The 19,702-nt window shown below is 38.5% G+C and overlaps 1 protein-coding gene across 5 annotated transcripts in view; it reads right to left on the reverse strand.

Annotated features, from left to right (window-relative positions):
* The window catches only part of UNC13B (unc-13 homolog B), a 245,389-nt gene that overhangs the window by 104,459 nt on the left and 121,228 nt on the right, over nt 1–19,702 (reverse strand). For 4 of the 5 annotated variants that reach the window (XM_073227839.1, XM_073227824.1, XM_073227821.1 and 1 more), the window contains exons 8-9: nt 15,098–15,329; nt 759–1,070 (exon numbers count right to left, since the gene is read on the reverse strand). In XM_073227839.1, coding sequence (XP_073083940.1) covers nt 759–1,070; nt 15,098–15,329 — 544 coding nt within the window. Of the gene's footprint in view, nt 1–758; nt 1,071–3,003; nt 10,990–15,097; nt 15,330–19,702 lie in introns of all 5 variants that reach the window. The other variant, XM_037009876.2, reaches the window with a different exon arrangement.

The raw sequence follows: 19,702 nt of genomic DNA on the forward strand, positions 1-19,702 counted from the left end.
GTTGCTACTGGCATCTAGTGTGCAAAGGTCAGGGATGCTACTAAGCATCCTACAACACAGACAATAGCTCCCCAGAGCAAAGAGTTATCAGGCTAAAAATGTCAACAATGCTAAGACTTGAAAAACCATGCTCTGCCCTAACCTATCAGCAACTCTGCCGACCAATTTAGTTCAGTAATAACAACACTCAAGCTCTGTACTAAGCTTCATTGTAAGACTGTTAAAAAGGACAAGTTTTAAGTTTTTCTTCTTATGGGTACCAACTGTAAGGCACACTGCTAGGCCCTGGGGAGGGTGGATTAAATCTGGCTTCTAAATCAATTCTTTCTTAACTCTCAGGCAGGAAAAGAATAATAATGACAACAACAAAAATGTTTACAAAAGAAATTGAAATATTAATAGATGTGAAGCCCATTTCATTCAAAGCAGTTCCTTTGAATGAAATAACCTGCAGGGCTCAGGTGAGTTCCAGACTCAGAGGCTGCTCTATGTGTGGTCAACTAGAAAGCCAAAAATCACAGACTCAAGAAGGCCTGGCACACTGCAGCTAACTACAAAGAACCCAAGTGTTCTTCAGAGATCCTCAAAATACTGTGGGAATTACACCACAAACCAAAGGAAGCAGTGAAGAGCTGAAGTATCCTGATCACCACCATAGCCAGCTATCAGGAAACAAATGAAAAGCACTTATATTCAGCAAAAGAACAAGGGTGGTACTGAGGAAACCATGTGAGTTCCTCAAGGTAGACATCACCTACCTTTCCTGGGGGTCTACGACGTGGTCTCTGTGTAGCACCAGATCTGGGGGAGGGTGGCTTGCGGCTCCTTCCTTCCTCTCTTTGGGTTCATAGGCTCTCCCCGTCTCTTCACCTGCCACCTCCAAGGCTTTCTCTTGTTCTCCAAAACCCACCTGGCCATCTTTAGAGAAGCTGCCAGAGCTGTGGCCAGAATGAATCGAGCCCCTCTCCCGATGCTCATCATCTTGTTCGTGACACTGGTCTACTTCACTCAGCTGAGAGCTTCCTTGACTCACATTACAGGAGGAGCCATACCTACTACTGCTGGTGGGACTGCAAAAATGAGAGGAAGACAGATGAGTAAATAAGTGCAAACTAGGGACAAAGGCAAAAGTAATGGATAAATCTAAGAAATAAGGATTGTATCAGCAGCAAGAATCACAAATAGGAGGTTCGTGGGAAGAGAGGACCAATGATAATCTAGAAGAACTAGTGATCTACTCAGCAGAATCACAACAGGAAAAAACACAACATGCCGGGTTCTCTAAAAACATTTGCCTCTACCCTGCAATTGACTTTGGAGACTATCTTAATGTGATATTTGTAAGCAGGATTAAGAATTATTAAAAGAGCTTGTTGTTTATACCTAAAATTCTTTACTTAGACTTTTAAAGAATCTTGTCCAGTGGCCATTATTAGTTTTCTATTCCACATCATAAATGGATGGATGAACTCTACTCCCCTTTTCTGCTATTTATTAAATTGAGATCGCTGCTTCTTCCTCTGCAATTGTAAACGTGAATGCCTACTCCTTAGAAAGGGCACAGGAGATGTTCCTTCAATTATCTCTCAGCCATTTGCATGATAAGATAATGGAAGCCACTGGGAGTTGGGAGGCTAACACCAAGAAATTCCTTAGGGGAATGGTCTTGTCAACATGAATATTACGGTGCTACTGCTGGCAGCGTAGGGATGCCCCAAAGATGAACTTATCCATATGTAACTGAATTGCTCTTAGAACAACCCAGTTTTGGATAAAGTGGACTACGTCCAACTTCAGTATCTGGGTCAGCGCTGTATTTATGCATTACTGTACCTGAAGAGAGGTCAGCCCAACCCTCTCAGTCAGCTGAATTCCCATACCCAGAAAAAAAATTTCTTCTTCTGAGAGATAGCACCTTCTGAGAGGTAGCAGAGAAAGTGGCAATAAATTGTGACCATAAAGTGTCCAGAATTACTCCCTTGAGCCATATACTGAGTTTAAAGGATTCAGTCCTATTTAAGATAAAGGGACTTGGTGATGATCTACAAGCTCTATCCCAACCCATTTGGACAGTTTCATCCCGAGTCAAGAGCCCTCCTTTTACTTTTGATATCCTGCTGGAAAGGCTCCATGTAAAAGGACAAGGAATTTCCTTGCTATAAGATAAGTCTTTATTAAAGGGCTTACACACACACACACAATCTCTAAAGCCCCTAACAGCCATTTGGTCAGGTTTTGGCCAGAGATCAAGGCAACATTCTTAAACTGCACTGTACAATGCTTCCTCTTAGGGGAAATAATAGTATCCTTTGCAGATAGACCCTGCACAATGCTCCAAATTAAGGAACTACAGCAAACGATAGCACTGAACTTCTTTGAGACTTTACTCCAAGCACTTATCAAACACCAGTCTCAATGGTAGTAAAAGGCAGAGACTGGAAGAAGCTATGCAAATTCATGTGGAATAGAATATAGAGTATAAATTATCCCAAGCCTTTGCACTTTGTATTTTACTTAATACCCTCACAGCCACTGGAGAAAACATCTTGGAAGACTTGGAAAAGCAAAGCAAAATAGGTCTCTCCATGACTATGACAGATCTAAGTGCCAAAAGCCTAAGGAAGCATCCTAGCCTATCATGTGGTTGTAATTAACATATGCCACTCAACTACGCGCTGCCTCTTCCCGCCCTCAGTTCTCCATTTCACATTATACAAGGCAGAGCAAAGCAGAAGGAGTAAATCTCAGGGCCTTAGCCTTTCCTTTAAACAGGAACTTCCTGTTCTAATAAATGAATTACATTTGGCACTAAAGAGAAAGGAGAGGGTGAAAAGACTCACACATTATTTCTTGTTACTTAATCCCTAATTAGCATGAAGCATTAGTGCTAGGAAAGACACAGTAAGGATAAAAAGCAGACTATGCTTAATCTACCACTAAGTCATTGCATCATAAATGGTCAATTTCTTAAAGTCATTTATGATGCTTTAGTTAAGAACAGGCCTTTTGCTGGTCTTGGTGGCATGCAAAGTAACTGGCTGCTGTGGGTTTGAAGCAGAGTCAGTGCTAGCAGGCACTGCTTCCTCTTGTGTTTCTGGCTGGTGAATTAGCTCAGCGGCAGTGCAGTGCTCTTCCTCACAAGTCTCTGAAGGACAGGCAGGGTCAGAACCATTGTCTTTGGTACCCCAGTGCCCTCCAGATGTTGGGATGCCCTGCTGGTTTTCCACTTCCCCATGCCCTAAAAGGCCATGAGCACATGTACTTGTCCTGGTCTGTAGCTGCTCAGAGGTCCCAAAGGGCTGAGTAGAGACCTTCACTGGCTCAGAGCTGGCCCCACACATTTGAGAAGACTCCAAAGCATTATCAGCCTCATTGGAGTTAAAGTCCTCATCATTGCTAATAACCAAAACTGGAGAGAAGGCTTCTGCAGGCATTTGTTCAGGGTCCCCTTTCTTCTCTTTTGGTGATGGGAATGAAAATTCCAGCTTCTTTCCAACCCTTAGTTTTGGATCACTTCCTACTTCTCTCCCTCTCCCCTCAGTACTTCCCTCAAATAGAGTTGACAACTTCTTAAAACTGGACAGTAAACCAGTCTCTGCTGCTCTGTTTCCAGAGGAGGAAGGTGGGGAAAAGAAAGAGCTCAATGGTTTCCCACAGTCAGTAGCAGACAATGGGAAACGGAGCTTCGGCCAACTGGTCATGTTTGGGATTTCAAAATGAGGTCGTGGCTGCTCTGTTTCCTGGTGGACTGCAGGTGGATCTTTCTTGGCATCAGGTGTCCCATAACTTTCTTTGGCACAAAGCACAAGTTCCTTCAGCAGAGGGCGAGAAAAGTGCCCTTGGGTTCCCAGTGTGGCACTCTTGTCAACACTTGCCTCACTGAACAGTGTAGTATTGATTCCTAATGAATTGGCTGCCTGCAGCTCTAAGAAGTCTTGGTTTGTGGAGTCAGATTGCATAACTAGCTTTGGCTCAAGAGGAAGAGGTGGATGAATTAGAGGAGGAAGCTCACTGCAAATCCAGGTAGGATCTGGATGCAACTGTGCTGACCATGAAATATGCTCTGCTTCCAAGGATGCCTCTGTATCTGTGCCCTGCAACATCCCCATGTCCCCTTCATTGCTCAGAGACAATACCCCTTGCCCAGCTTCATCCCCTGAAACAGAAGAGGCAGCCCCAACTATTTCAGGATCTTGGGGTTCTGGAATATTGTCAGGAATATTATTTTCTATTTCAGCTATTAGTTTAGGATCATCTGTCAAGATCTCCAATTCTGATTTTGCACTAACCACAGTCATTCCATGGTCAGTAAGAGTAGATTCTGAATTGAGTTCGACAGAGGCAGCTTTTCTCCACAAATTTTCTGTAGGTACTGTTTCTACAGCATCTTTGAAACTACCATTTTGAAGCCATGCAGCAGTTGGGATAGGTGATTCTTGTTTGTATTTCTCTGGTTTGGAACTTCTGAAAATTCCAAATACTTCACCTTTGAGGGGCTGAGATGATACACCAGAAGAAAGAGAGAAAAGGGAGTTTTTCTTTGGAGGATTAGGAGAGGAGAAAAGTCCAGAGAAAGTTTTGGGAGGTTCAATTAAGCACCCAGGGAAAGATTTCACTTTGGTCACAAACCCTGAAAGTATTTCTACCGAGGAGCCCAACACTGATTTGTCTTCCCCTTTATCTGCATCTGGGTTCTGGAGGTGCTCTGCACACCCTGGCTCCACAGAGGAAGAGGTTTGCTCCAGGATCTGTGTTAAGACCTCATCAGGGGCCTTTTCTAATGGCAAGTTCAATGGGTCACTGGTAGATTTTTCATTTTGGTTGTGGTTAGTACAAGTGTCTAAATTGTTGAGGTCTTCAATCAAATGGCTATCATGTGAAAAAGACTCAGCCAGTGAGCCACTGGGGATGGTTTCCTGTATAAAAGCCTCTTCTTCATGGAGTGCTACTCCATGGGTCTCTGGACCAGTGAGCAGTGTTTTTGCCTGTGCCTGTGGTGAATGAGGAAGAATATCTTTTTGTAACTCATTCATCTGGAAATCTTCTAACAACGTGCCTGATCCAATACTGGAAGCTCGTTTTCCTTGACAGTCCTTCTCTACATTGAGTTCATCAGCAACAGAGGTAACCTCAGTGGTGTTGCTAATGGAAACACAAGGAGCCATTTGCTGTTCATAAACCACCTCCGGGACTATGTTACCTCTGTTGCCATTGGAACCTTCTGTAGTCATTGCGCCACCCATGTCTACAAAAGCACTTGGCTTCCTACAGGGCTGGGAAGTTACTGGAACAACAGTTGAAAGGCTATGTTTTTCCCCAGGAGCATATTGCTTTTCATCCAAAAATGACAAGCTGAAGAAACTAAAAGAGCCACTATGAGAGGCATCCTTCTTGCTGCCTGAGCTGGTAGTGGAAAAAATCGAAGGAAGTGTAAATAGCCCTTGCACTTGAGATTTGGTTCTCAGTAGAGTAGCAGAGGCTCCGTTCTCAGATTTTTCAGATCCAGTCAGGAAAGAAAATATACTCTTTCTGGTTGGCAACTCTGTTTGTGATGGAGATGTTGTGGCAGTTGAAAAACTCTTGTCTTTGTCAGAAAAATCATTTTGTTCATTCAAATTTCTTCTGTTCAGAATATCGAATGATATTTTGTTACTTCTTGAAACTTCTGTCACTGTAGACACACCACTAGTTTCTACTGAAGAATTTCTAGAAGCCTCGAGGCAATTTACAGAGAAACATGAATTTGATGACTGCTGGATTAGGTGATCTCTGGAAGATAAATATTTTTCAGCCAAATTATTACCCTCAACCTCTCCTGTTGATGGTTCCTTTAGCCCACTATCATCAACAGGAGTCTGCTTGTTCAGATTTCCAACTCGAACCTTCCCTTTAGAGGAAATTGGTGTGGCAGGAAATTTCACAGAATCCTGGCTAGTTAGTTGTGTGGGATTAGGACTTGACTTGACCTCATCTTTATAAGTCATTGAAGAAACAGACATATTTTCAGTAGTCTGTGCAGGAGATACACTGGTTTTAAAGAAATCCCCAAGAGTACCAAAAAAATTTGAAACACCAGGAGATTCATTCTTTTCCTGAGAAAATATCTTTCTGTTTTTATTATCATTCTTTTCTAAATTTGGTGATCCTTCTTTATTCACCTGGGTTTTAAAGAGGTTCAAAAATCCAGATGCGTGTTTTTCATTTGTTATGGCACTTACCGAAGAGTCTTCTCCATGACCAAAGAGTTTCAATGCACTTTTAAATAATGTTCTCTCAGATTCTTTGGAAGGCTGGTCCTGGGGAAACTCACAATTCTTATGTTCATCCCTACTAAACTGTGATGGAAGAGGAACTGAAACAGAGTCACCTGTAATGATTCCATCATCTTCTATACCTGATTTAGCCTGAGGAGCTATTTGGCTTACCTGGAAAACAGATTTTAACAAACTTTGTTTTTTCACATCAATGCTTTTATTTAAAGGGACTTCTTGCTTCATATTTTTAGTAACTTCTGGTTGCTGAACATTGGCTAATATTTGTCTCTCTGAATCCTTTCGAAGACTTTCCTCCTCACTTTGGGAGTTACTCTCTAACTGCTTACTAAAGATTAATGACTGAAGATGACTGTTTGTGGCCTCTGCTAAGGTTGACTGTTGATCTATTTTCTGCATGGCCAAAGACTCTAAGGATTCAATCTTATCAAACTTCAAAGTACTTCCAACCAAAGCACCCAAAGCAGAAAATAACGAATTCACTTTGTTTAATGACGACATCTCTTCTATTTGCTGTGGGCTGTTAGTCACATTTTCAAGATGAACCAAAGAGGCAGCTTCTTCAGAAGACTGAAGCCACTGGAGACTGGAAAGTTGAACTGATGAATCCTTAGCAAGAAGCTGGTTCTTATCTTCCTCTATAAATTGATTTTTATTTAAGACATGATTACCAATGGTTTGGAACTGATTTCTGAGATCCAAAGTACATTCAGAGTCTTCAGAACTACACATACTTTCTTCAAAAGATCCAAAATCTCCCTTAAACTTTTGAGGATTATAGCCTGAAAAATCTAATGGTTGGCTGTAACTTGACTCTTCGAGTATTTGTGAAAAGGTTCCTAAATTTAGATACTTTGGTCCCTCACTTCTTGGCAAAACTAAAGATAAATCAAGAGGGTCCTCAATTGGTTTGTCATCAATGTACCACAATAATTCATCTTCCTTGTCAAGTACTTTTGAACTACAGGCAGAAATAACACTGTCATGCACTGTAATACTTGATAGACCATTTGTCTGTAAATCAAAATTCAAATACTCTTGATAATAATCAGGTGTAAATAAATATGCATATTGCCCAGTAGAGTCAGTAAGAAGAGAATAGACATATTGACCATCATGGAACATAAAATATCCATAATCTCCATCTTCTGATGGCCACCACACTCCATTTTCAAGATATGACAACCATTCCTGGTATTCATAACTGACACTTGAAAACATAAAGTTTTCACCCAATGTTAATGATTCTTGACTAATAATAGGGCATGTAGTCTTCTCATAATCTGAAAAACAACTTAAGTCAATGGGCATTTCTTCTAATGAATTTTTAGTCTCATTAATTAGAAGATGAAAAGAATTTTCATATAATGAGTTAGCTGCCCACATATCACTTCTTAATAAGTAATCTTCATTAAATGCTAACTGGTCCAATGATTCATATGGTAAATCATACCAAATGACACTTTTTGGATTTGTTCTGTCCTCCAAGAGATTCGTATTTTGGTCTTTTTGGCAAAAATTTATTGCTGAGTTTTCTGAGTCAGGCCACAGGAAAACATCAGCTGATGGAAATGTATTTGGATTCAACATATAATAAACTGGCTGAAATTTTCTGGAATTTTTAGAGAACTCTCTTATATCAGAGTCCCATTCATAACAGAAAGGATTGTTCATCTCTTCAAAAGCCTGATAGCGGCTTGACTTATTAAGAATGTTAGTATTTTGTATAGGTGGATTTAACTTGTTTGCATTTTCATGTACTTTTGCCTCAAGAACACAGTGTGGTGTCAGCCTCTTAGCCAAAGATTTCTCTAAGAGGTTCTGCTGAGCATTTGGAACACAGTGAAATACTCTGTTCTCAGAAAAAGGGCAATACTTTTCACTTTGCTGGTTTTTCCATGTAGGAGGGTAATGGCAATGATCAACCCAAGCATCAGATAATGGTACATTTTCTTTGGGTAAAGGTAAGGAACTTTTTATGAAACCAGAAGTTCGTTTTTCAACATGGCTCCTCTGGTTCTCAGAAGTTGCAAATGAAGTAATAGGGATCTCATCCAGGTATAAATGTTTATTCCCATTCAAATTCATAATGTCACCTGAAGACATGGACTTTGCTTCATCTGGTTTATTATCAGTTATACTGCTATTGGGTATCAAGTTAAATATTCCAGAGAGTACGCTTGAGGTGTTATTCCTGTGATGAGAGTCATCATTTTCCAAATTTAATTCTTTTTGACTAGACAAGTTGTCAAGAGAAGAAAACCTGTTAAATAGGCCAGAAAGGAGGCCTCCTTGGGTTTTCTTGGAAGCTTTATCTACAGGTTTTTCCTCACTGAATCCATTAACCAAGGTGGATTCTGAAATGGTAGAAGTAAATGCTAATGAATAGTCTGATACTGTTGAAGATCTCACTTGTATAGGAGTCTTACTTTCTCCTGAAAAATCTGACGATGTATGGTTTTTGGACACAACTCCAGAGATGGCTACGGTATCTCTTTTGCAGTTCTCTAATACTATGTGGTCACTTGAATTTAATTCCTCCATACTCCCAAATTTCCTAAGATTATTATTAATGTTAGGAACTAAATCAGACTTTACTTTATTAAGTGTGGCATCTTCAGGACAATTCATTTGGTCATTCTCATTAAATGTTTCTGTATCACCAAATTCCCCTATATCATTATGAATATTTGGAACTGAACTACGTTTTATTGAACTAAGTGTGGCATTTTCATGGCAGTTTCTTTGGATCCCTTCATCAATGGTTACTGCTGAGCCATGAAAACTCTGGTCATTGACAGGGATATGGCTGTCAGTAAAAGGAAATTTAAACAAAGAAAAAATACTTCCTTTCTCTCTTAAATCCTGCTGCTTTTCAGAATGACCAAGAACTCTGAAAAATGGAATATGCAGTTTTCCACTAAAGGAAAAGGAATGTACATCTTTCTTAGGGCCCCTTTCCCATCCATTGTCTTCCAACTGGTGAATTTTCATAGATTCTGACAAAGTTTCCTTTGAACAGGTCTTGGAGGAAGTGAGCAAAAACTGACTAAAGGATTTTCTGAATGGCTCAAGGAAATCATTATCACCAATAACTTTATTTTCCTCTAATGGCTTTGAAGAAACTTCTTTATTTGCAGTTCTACTGTCAGCCACACAAGGATGTCCTGGAGTATCTTTGGCACATATTTTTGGATCATCTGGTAACAGAGACAGATCTGAATCGGGTTTTCTTTCCAACAGACTCTCAATATCATCTTTATTACTTGCAGAACTAGCTAAGTTTGAAGGTTCAATGGCAGCTTGGAAAGACAACAAATCCTCATCAGTGAGCATTTGGGACCAGTCTATAGTTTCTCCACCACTCCTACCTAAAGCAACCATGCTACTGTCATTGCCATGGGTGTCTTTCCTTTGATTTGACTCCAAACCACACCCAATGAAGCTTTCTTTCCTTGTCTTGGTCTGGTCATCCTCTTTCTTGGTCTCATCTTTTTCGAAAAAGATCTTCAATGGACTTAGCATGCTAAAAACAGACTTTATAACTGAACTCTGACTCTGTGGAGCTGAGTCCCTTCCAACAGTTTCTGTTGCATTCTGAAAGCATAAATTTCCAGTTTTACTGCCCAAGTGTTCATTTTCAGAGGTTTTGTCATGTCTGCTAAAATCATTATTAGCTGCTTGAGAGCATAATGAAGACTGCATGGAAAGATCCTTCTCCAGTACTGACTTGGCTCGGGGTCTAGATCCCGAATTAATTGTTTTTATTTGATTAAGAGTTTCTGTCTTCTCTGGAACTATATAAACCAGCTTTTCCACAGAGGTTTTTAAATGTTTTGTGTTTAAGCCTACCTTTTCTGTGAGTGAACTGAGCAAAGAGCCAACACCACATTTCACTCCATTTAGCTCAGGGAAAGAGACAGCACTGTCTTTGTCATTCTTGACAGTGGTTAAAGGTGGTATTTCATATCCAGGTATTTTCTGTTCTGCATTATCAACAGTACTATTGTGTTCAAGGGTTTTAGTTTTTGAAAGGGAGCCAAATCTAACAATCTCCTCTTCCTTCTCTGCTAAATATTCTGATACTGTTTCCACCAAATACTGAAGCTCATCTATTGTATCAACATAGTCCTCCTTGGGCTGCTCTATAGAGGAAGGAGTCATCTCTTCCATTGGAAACTGGGGCAGACCTCCAAGTATGTTCGCATCACAATTCATCCTTTGTAATGGGAATGCTGGATTTGCTACATAACATTCTTCAGGAAAGCCTCCAGCATGATGAACATTAGATGGATGACATAGTGACAGTAAACCTTCCTGCTTATCAGAAATGGGGGAACCCAGTTCATCAGAAGTGCTGTTAGTAGAATCTTCAAGAGTATCCAATGAAGTGAAATTAGTCACATGCTGGTTTAAGCCAGATGACTTCTCACAGTTCTTAAAACAACTGGAAAGATCATAATCATGACTTTCCAATTTAGTGGACCACATGCCACTCTTAACCACAAATCTATTTTTGTAAGGATACAAAATTGGGTAATTTTCTTTCTTCTTTTCAGTGTGGCAAAGGTTACAGTTTTCAGTGTTAGGATATGTACTTTTGAAGTTAGTTTTAGTTCCTGATCTGTCATATTGCCTTCTTTCACTGTCTTCAAAACAACTGTATAAGGTTTTCTTTTTCCTTCTCCTATCTATTGTATCATATTTCTGAGGATATCTGGAGAAAACAGATGTTTCAAACTTAAGGTCAAAATTAAAGGCAGTAGAGAATTCTGTTTCCTGGCTCTGAGATGGTATCTTTTTCCAATTCTTGTACTTTGGTTGTACTTGTTGGCTATAATAGTTATCACTTTTTAAAAGAGTTCTAGTTTCTTTTACCTCCACTTCTTTTAAGTTTGTATTATTCTTTTCTAGAAACTCTTGTGATTTTCTCCCTTCTATCTCCTCATATGTACCTTCTTGCTCTTCAAAGTCAACATCAAAGAAAGATGAAATAATCCTAATTTTATCATTTTTAGCCTGCAAGCCTTGTCTGATGTCAAGGGACAAAAGTGAAGGAATATTAAGGCAAAAAAAAAGGAGGAACAAGGAAAAGAAACAAATTATAAGATGTAGTGCACATTCAATGAGAAAACTAGAATAAAATTATCAATTTGATAAAAGGCATTCAAACTGAAGTAACATTGTAAGGAAATCCACATGTTCTCAATCAATACTATATAGCTATGTAGTCAAATAGGTTTTCCACATCATAAAAAGAACAGCTATAATACAACAACTTTAAAATACTTTAAATATAAAGTATTAACCTTTAAATCTCCTACCCTTTTAGAATCTTTTTACTTTTTAAAAAACAAACAAAATGAAAACATTTCATCAAAATTTTAAATGTATTTGTAATGCCAAAGTTTAGAACTGTTAAGTATCCCATGAAAACATATCAAGGAATTTCAAGAATCCTAAAGTTGTTGATGAATTTGGGTCTGAAAAGAAGCCAAGCTGTTAACTTGCTTAAAGTTATATTTGAGGCAGTACAGCCATAGCCAAGAAAATATCATATTTCTTTTAAAAAGAAAAATTTATATACATAATAAAAATAATCTTTGACTACCAGAAATCAAAGATTGTTACAAAGAAGTCAAACCTTGTTACAATACCAAGAGCAAATTACTTCAAGCATTATAATTTATTTGTTAAATCTAAAGACTATATGCACTGAGGATCACAGTGAAATGAAAATCTTTCCTTATCCTGATTACAACAGAAGCTACACATCCAACTTAAGTCAATGAATACAAAAGACAGCTGATCCTTCTTTAGTTAGGTTAGAAATGGCTTGCTTCCCATGCACGGGGTGGGGTGGGGTGGGGGGGGTGGCGGGGTAGAAAGGGCCTGAAGACTAGGAGCTTGTCAGCTCTGTATGTCCTTCTTTTTTTTTAATTAAGGTATCATTGATATGCATTCTTATGAAGATTTCACAAGAAAAACAATGTGGTTATTACATTCATCCTTATTTCTGTATGTTCTTTTATAGATCTAACATCCAATAGCATTTATTTGGGAAACAGAAATAAGATCAAAGTGGTCACTTAGTCACTAGAATTCTTTAAGAGTAAGACTGATATTCTTTTGATTCCTCTCAACACGAGAGATACTTTGACCATATAACAAAGTCAACTCTATTATCAAACCTCAAATTATGTGTTTTTACATAATTAACAAAAATTTCAGTTATTCTCTACTTGTTAGGCAAAGCCCACTTTGAGTAAGAAAATCTAATTTAACAATTTTCTTTTTACATTCAATTTCATTACTCTCCAGTATCCTCAAAAATGCAAATTACAGATGTCTTCATAGTTCCAACTTAAATTAGTCATGGCTGTAGTGAATGAAGCCAATTTTTTAATATTTCGAATTAATTAGAATATACTGCAAATATGTTTGTTCCCTCAAGGATTTTAAATGTCCTTTCTAAAAAACTGTTTAAAAACTTAGACTATACCTAAGAACTCAGTATTTATAGTAAAAATTTAAAAATCAATGCTAGTGATATAATTTCTTCAAAACTCTTTAAAGGAGAAATCATTTCAAAAGTTTAAGTTAAAAATGTCTACTAAAAGTTTACTTTAAAATCATGTTAATTTTTCCTTTGCTAAAGATGAAAAGCACTTTCTAACTTCATGTCATATACTGATACAATGAAATCAAATTCATATGGGATCAATTAAAGAAAAATTTTAGGAAAAATATGCAACTTAAAGTCTATCAGTAATGCTCCTCTAATTGTTATTTATTATAGCAATAGCCCAGGAAACACCAAAATGATAACAGGGTGATGATTAATTAGGTAAATTGCAGTTGTCCAGAAGAGTATATGGTCATTTGGGTTGACGTGCCATTATTATTTCTGGCCTGTACATCTTGGTGGCAAATACAGAGGGAAAAGAGACAAAAGGTTTCTTTCCTTAAATTAGGACAGTATAAACAACTAAAATCAAATGAATAAAATATTCAAATATTCAATTAATAAACCAGCATGGAGTGGGGACCAACTAAAGTAGGATTCCTGGCATGTTTCTTTTTAGAATCAGATTACGAAGAGTGAGGATTCTAAGAGATGACTAATACATGGAAAATTTCATGGACAATATTCTCAGAGATGATAGTAAACTGAGACAGGATATTGTCTAGCAGGTTGATGGCCATCTGAGGCACAGGATAAATATTCACCTGTTTGGTAAAGTGGGCCAAAAAAATGAAATCACTCCATGGTATGGTGAATTTTAGCAACCAAAAGTGAGCTAAATTAGAATGGCTTTTTAAAAATTAACCTCCAACCAATTAAATAATTGATTCAGGCAAAGATCATCAATGGATGCTAAAGTCAATGGGATAAGGTTGTTGGGCAAACAGAATATTGACACAATCTCAGGTATTATCCCAGATTATCCTTAATTACAGGAGAGAAAGCTAACTTTTCATTGGAAAAACCTGATATATATCAGATTTCTTAATAAACAGATCAAACTAAACATCATCACTAGTAAGACATAGTAACACTATGCACCTACAGATGCATTGTGAAGGAAATATCATCTATGTAGTGTTTTTCACAAAAATGTTTAACTTGATTGTAAACAGGAAAAAACAATCAAGATAAAACCAAATTTTGGTGCACTCTCAAAGCAATTGGCCTGGACTCTCCAAAAAATGTGTCTTAAACAAAAACAACAACAAAAAGGTAAACAAATTTTGTAGATTGTAGGAGACTATACAAACAGGAAAATCTAATGTGATGCACTGTGATCCTTAAATGGATCTGGATCAACACAGATAAAATACACATTAAGAACATTATTGGGACAACTGGAGGAATTCAAATATGATCTATATAAAGTAATATTAAATAATTATATATTAAATAATATCACTGTATCATTGAATTTCTTGAGTGTGATCCTAGTATTGAGGTTTTATAAGAGGAAGTGCTTTTGTTTACAAATAATGTACTTCCTGGTAAAACAACATGGTATCCGCAACTTTCAGTCTTCAAGAAAAGAAAATGTAGGTATATATGAATATATATTAGAGAGAATGAAAGGAAATGTAGCAGAATGTTAACATAACTGGTGAATCTAGAAAACATGAATATTGGTGTTCACTGTACTATTTCTCTAACTTTTAAGTATGATTTATTTTTAGTTGGGGGAATAGAGGAAGATATATTTTTCTATTCATAAATATATGACAATAGTGTATGAAAGGGAACATAACAAATAAACAAGGGTGGTGAGAGAACTAGGGGAAGGGGATGGGATGGAGAAGGATAAATGGTGTGGGTGGGAGGTTCTCTGCTGTATGCTGTATTGTACCTTAACATTCATTTAACCATGGGGATGCTTTATATATTTAAGACATTAATAAAAGAAATATTTTGAATGTTCCAGCAAAAGTACTGAATCTGCTATGGAGAGATCGTAAAATTGGTTTTCTTCTGAAGTTCCCACAGAAATATTTAGATAGGAAGGACTATCTGAATTTTTAATATCTGTGCTTTTCTTTTTTTAATCTTGGTGAAAGGTGTAGGTTTTCTTCAGCGATCCATCCCAAGTGGGCCTGCTTTCTTTCACCAGGTGAGAATCACTGATCATAAAGAGAAATATTTCTGATGAGAAAAAAATGACTGAGAATCTATACAAATGCCCATAGATTGGCCCATACTACTGCTATACTTCCACTACCACCTCAGGTTAAAGCATCCCAATGCCAGTTGCATCCTGAAAAGTGCATGCTAGGAACAGAAGTGCTTTGTTTCCGATACCCACCTGAGGGCCTGCCGCTCTGGATAATCGAGGTCATAACTTTGCATAGAGTCATCGCAAGAGTCCCGGCAACTGCCTTGCAGTAGCAGATGTGGTAATCGCACAGGCACAGGGAACTGGTGCACGGAAACATTGGGCTGGGAAGTTGTGTGATAAGGAGGTGGGATGCTATTGCTGGTCTCACTGCGATAGTCACTATCTCGGTCATCAACAGCACTATCAGGATCTTCAAAAGCTGTGGAATAAGCATAGTCAATGAAAACACCCCAGCTTCATTAAGTCTTCAAAATTTTTTCCACTTCTAACTTAGGTAGCCACGGTCCAGACCTTGAGAACAAGAGCAAGCTGAGGGGTACATAAGCCCCTGTCCACAAAGCCATGTGCAGAACTGTTTCAATTAATGCCCACAGACTATCTCATTATCAAACTAGATAAGACAGTTGGTTTAATTTTGTGCTGATTCTTAGAGTTCCAAGTTCCAAGTTTCTCTAGTTCCTAACTTTCTCTAGTTACTGTAAGTGTAATGAAAATCTGCTTTTAAATGTCATAAATAGATTCTGGTGCTCTACTATTATCAAAATGGGCAGAAGGGAAAAAATAGGTTTTCTCTATCTTAGAAAAGGGAAATTTTTGTTTAAAGTTGGCTTGGTGACTTCAGACTTTAAAAATGCATGGCCAATCCAAATAAGCAGGTCCAACATCAGCAGCTGGTCCAAGAAATCAATAAGATAAAAGCCAAGGCTCAGAAGTCAAGCCCCAAGTTGTGGATGCAGCTGAGAATGACAACAGTCTTACTGTCTTGCTGCAACAATGTTTTGTGGTGGTTGTTGAAGTCATTCCTGTCAAGCAGCTACACACTGGGGTCAGAATTCCCATCCAAAGCCTGGGCTGACAAAGAAGCAGAAAACGTAAGCACTGCTAATGGGATCCTGCTGACAGTGCAGCCATGTTTATCTAACAGCAGTGACTATAATTTCATAAAATTAGACTGCTTTTCAGGCCAGCACTTGACTGGCTAGTTTTTGTGGGTTTTTTTGATGTTAGCTAAAAGGACCATATTAAAAATCATACTCTAAGAAAAAATAAAAATATGCAACACTATCTTGGAAAGGAAGCTCAACTGAATAGTGCTTTGTCATTTATTTCATAGAGGGGAGCCATTTCTGACACCATCCCTGTACGTGTATAATTAACGAGGTCCTTTATATGCTCTTTCTTGCCAAGTTCCTATTTGGCTCACAGTGAGGAAAAGGAACATTCACCATTCTGAAGAAGAGATACTTTAAACAGATGATGGACTCCTCATATTAGTAATGAAAAAAAAAATCTTGGTAGGAATGTAGGCAGTGGAAGCCTCCTGGAGATTTTAAGATTAGGCTTTTACAATCACTCATGTAGGAGATAAGAACCATGTACTGGAAATGGAAAAGAGTTAATGAGCTAGGGAAAAAAAATCCAGACAAATGATAAAATTGGGGGACAGATGGAAGGTAACAGGGAAATGACCCCTTGACTTCTGCATTAGACAATAATTCCTCTAATAGATAACAATTCCACTAAAAGAGACAGGGGGCACAAACATGAAGAAGATATGAACACTGGACTCCAGACAACACTCCTGTGTACAGCTGGGAGTAGCAGTAAGAGGATCTTACGAACTCTTCCCATCTGAGTTCACAGCAACATAGGGACTGAAAAGCTTTCTGTTTACAAGGCATTCTGATCACACATTAGGAAAAATAGATTTTGGAGGCACTGGTTTTAGACCCTGATGCATTTATTGTTCTGAAGACTAGAAAGAAAAGATCAAGAAACAAAAGCCAGTATGCCTTTCACACTTAATTCTTTCTGAACTACAGAAGGAGTTAAGCGTGAAGAAGGCAGTGCTGGATTATTCATGCATACAGATGAGGGGTCAGAGGCAACAAAGGAGACAAAGCCAGAAGTCTACTTCAACTCCAGCTGGAGAAGTATGAGCACATAATCCAGAGAACCAAGGTTGAGTCTCCAAAGAGATAGCAATGATAGATAATCCTACTGATTATGAGGCCAGGGAAGAGTAGCTCAGCCAGAGTTAGGATCCCAGAATTCAGAAGCAGAAGCCTTAGTTTTTCACTGCGTCTATTACTCCTACAGAATGCTCTGCTTTGTTATTTTGCTAGGCTAAGGGGAGGAATATTCCAAAACCTTCCAAAGGCTGACAACATTTCTACACTAAGGAAATAAAGAGAAAATATTAAGAAACAAAGTGCTCATGGAAACAAGAGATTGGGAGAAAAAAAGAGAATATGAAAAGTGGGTAGGGTCAGGAGAAAGGAAATACAAGGCAAGTGAGGGGAAACAAAGGAGAGAAACAAACATACCAACAAAAGGTCGAGGTCAAAGGTGAGATTTCTCCCCCTACACAGCATCCAATTTCCTTAGAAAGTAAACCTCCTGGCACCACCAAGGCTGATTAGATTTCTCCATGGGTAATTAAGGAAAAGGCTTGTGCACGCTGTGTTTACAGCGTGCTGGTGCTGGTGCTGGTCCCTTACTGGCTCTGTACTCTATGCCACAGCACCATTTCACCTAACAGAAAACTCCTGGCTTCACTGAGAAGGAGAAACTGAGGGCAGGTTTGGTTACTTAGCCTAAGAAGAATTTGTGAGCTATTCAAGGTTAAAATTGAAAAGTCCCTGGAAAATTAAAAGGCTGGGAAATTCTACTCATTCAAATATTCACTGAGTGCCTGCAAGTCCAAAGCTAAATAACACGAGATTCACAGCACAGAGTTAGTCTAATAGGAGAGAAAATATGGATATAAATACAATACAAAGTAGTAACTATCATGAGAAAAGTGCAAGCCAAGTACTGCATGAGTCACTTCCTGTTAGGGTGAGCAGGGGAAGCATTAAGGAGAGGACCTTGAAAGTCGGCTGGGTATCCAATAGAAGAAATTTTGAGGGGGAGGGAAAATACCTTCTAGAATCTGGATAAAAGCATTGGCATGAGTAAAGGCCCAGTGGTAGGGCTTTATAGGTTTTGAGAAACATTTTGTAGCTTATCTGGCAAGAACATAAAAGGGCATAGCAGGGAATGAAAGAAAAGAAACCTGGAAAAGGGGGCTGGGGAGAGTAATCTAATCTGAGGCAAAGATGGGCCCCAGGCACAGACTGGGCACTCAAACAAAACTGAACGAAAGACTGAACAATGAGAATCTCTGGTATGTGGTGGTCTCATATCAAGTCCCTGTCTTTAAATCAAGAGTTCATGTAGAACTTTATCAGCCAGAGAAGAAAAGAGAATTCAAACCTTTTTTTCCCATGGCTTAGTTACTTTTTCCTACTTGAAAACCTTAAGTTATCTGAGCTCTCATAGGCTATCTTTAAGCAGCTCCCTAGTGGAAATAATCAGGATTCAAATCACAGAAATTCCAATCTCACTCCACTAGGAATTCTACTAATAAGACAAAAAATCTGGCCCCTCTTAGCACCTATTAGATATCTCATCACTGGGACTCAACCAACCCCCCTGTCAGATAGGTAACACAGCCAATAATGTCAGCCTATAGCTCCATTATCTTGCTGGAAAGAATTAGATGCCCACTCTCTCAGCTCCAGTACAAAGTTTACCCCAGCCTAGTTGGGCTGGTTCAAACCAGGTCCTCAGCCTCTTGTTCACTTCACAAAACCAATGACTTCTCCCAGAATGAACCTTCTAGTTGCTGCACTCCTTAGTCAAGAGATCAAAGACAGGGTTTCCTACACGAGGGGGATGATGGTACTACTTGTGTCTGGGGAAAAAATCAGGAGCTCCTGTCAATATTATAACTGGGATTTAGATTGGGACTTAGGTTTGAAATTTGTTATACATACTCGTACATATGTAGATATGTACATACACACACACACATACACACACAGTCTTCAAGAAACCAGCCTGTCTGGAAGGACATAACATTCTACTGCAGGTCATTATCTCCTGAGATTCTGGTAGGGGAAGAATGGGGAATGGAATTATATATGCTTGTATGGATGAATATCCAGCTTCAGAGTTCAGAGGGATTATGTTAAAGAGTAAGATCAAGAAAATTGTAAAGAAGTCAAATTCTATGTACTCTGCTGCTCTCCCAGCCCAAATAGGTTCAGTGACCTAAGAAAACCACAAATGGTAGCAAAGAAGAGACACAATTTTAGCAAAGACACAATTTTAGGACAAATTCAAAGATCATTTCCCCATCCCACCAATTAATATTCATTTACCTTACTTGAGCCTACCCTACTTGTATTCCATTAATTTTACCTAATATACAGAGAGCATCTACATTCTACCAAGCATAAGACAAATCTACCAAGTACTCCTGATCTATGCTATTCATTACACAGAGCACATAAAAAAAAAAACTATTGCTTCCATATTTCTTTAAACCTCCTCTGGCCTAGGTCTCTCTCAGAATATCATCATTTAGGAGCTGATATACCCTTCTTTATTCAAAATGAGAAAAATCTGATTCATTTAAAAAACCCTTCCTATCTCTCTGTTCACCAAACCTGAGCCTACTACAGTCTATCTATGAGAAGCTCAGACATGATACTGTGGGAAAGAGCAATTCCCTTGTCTGGAAAG

The sequence above is a fragment of the Manis javanica genome, chromosome 2, assembly GCF_040802235.1.
Source record: "Manis javanica isolate MJ-LG chromosome 2, MJ_LKY, whole genome shotgun sequence".
Taxonomy (NCBI): Eukaryota; Metazoa; Chordata; class Mammalia; order Pholidota; family Manidae; genus Manis; species Manis javanica.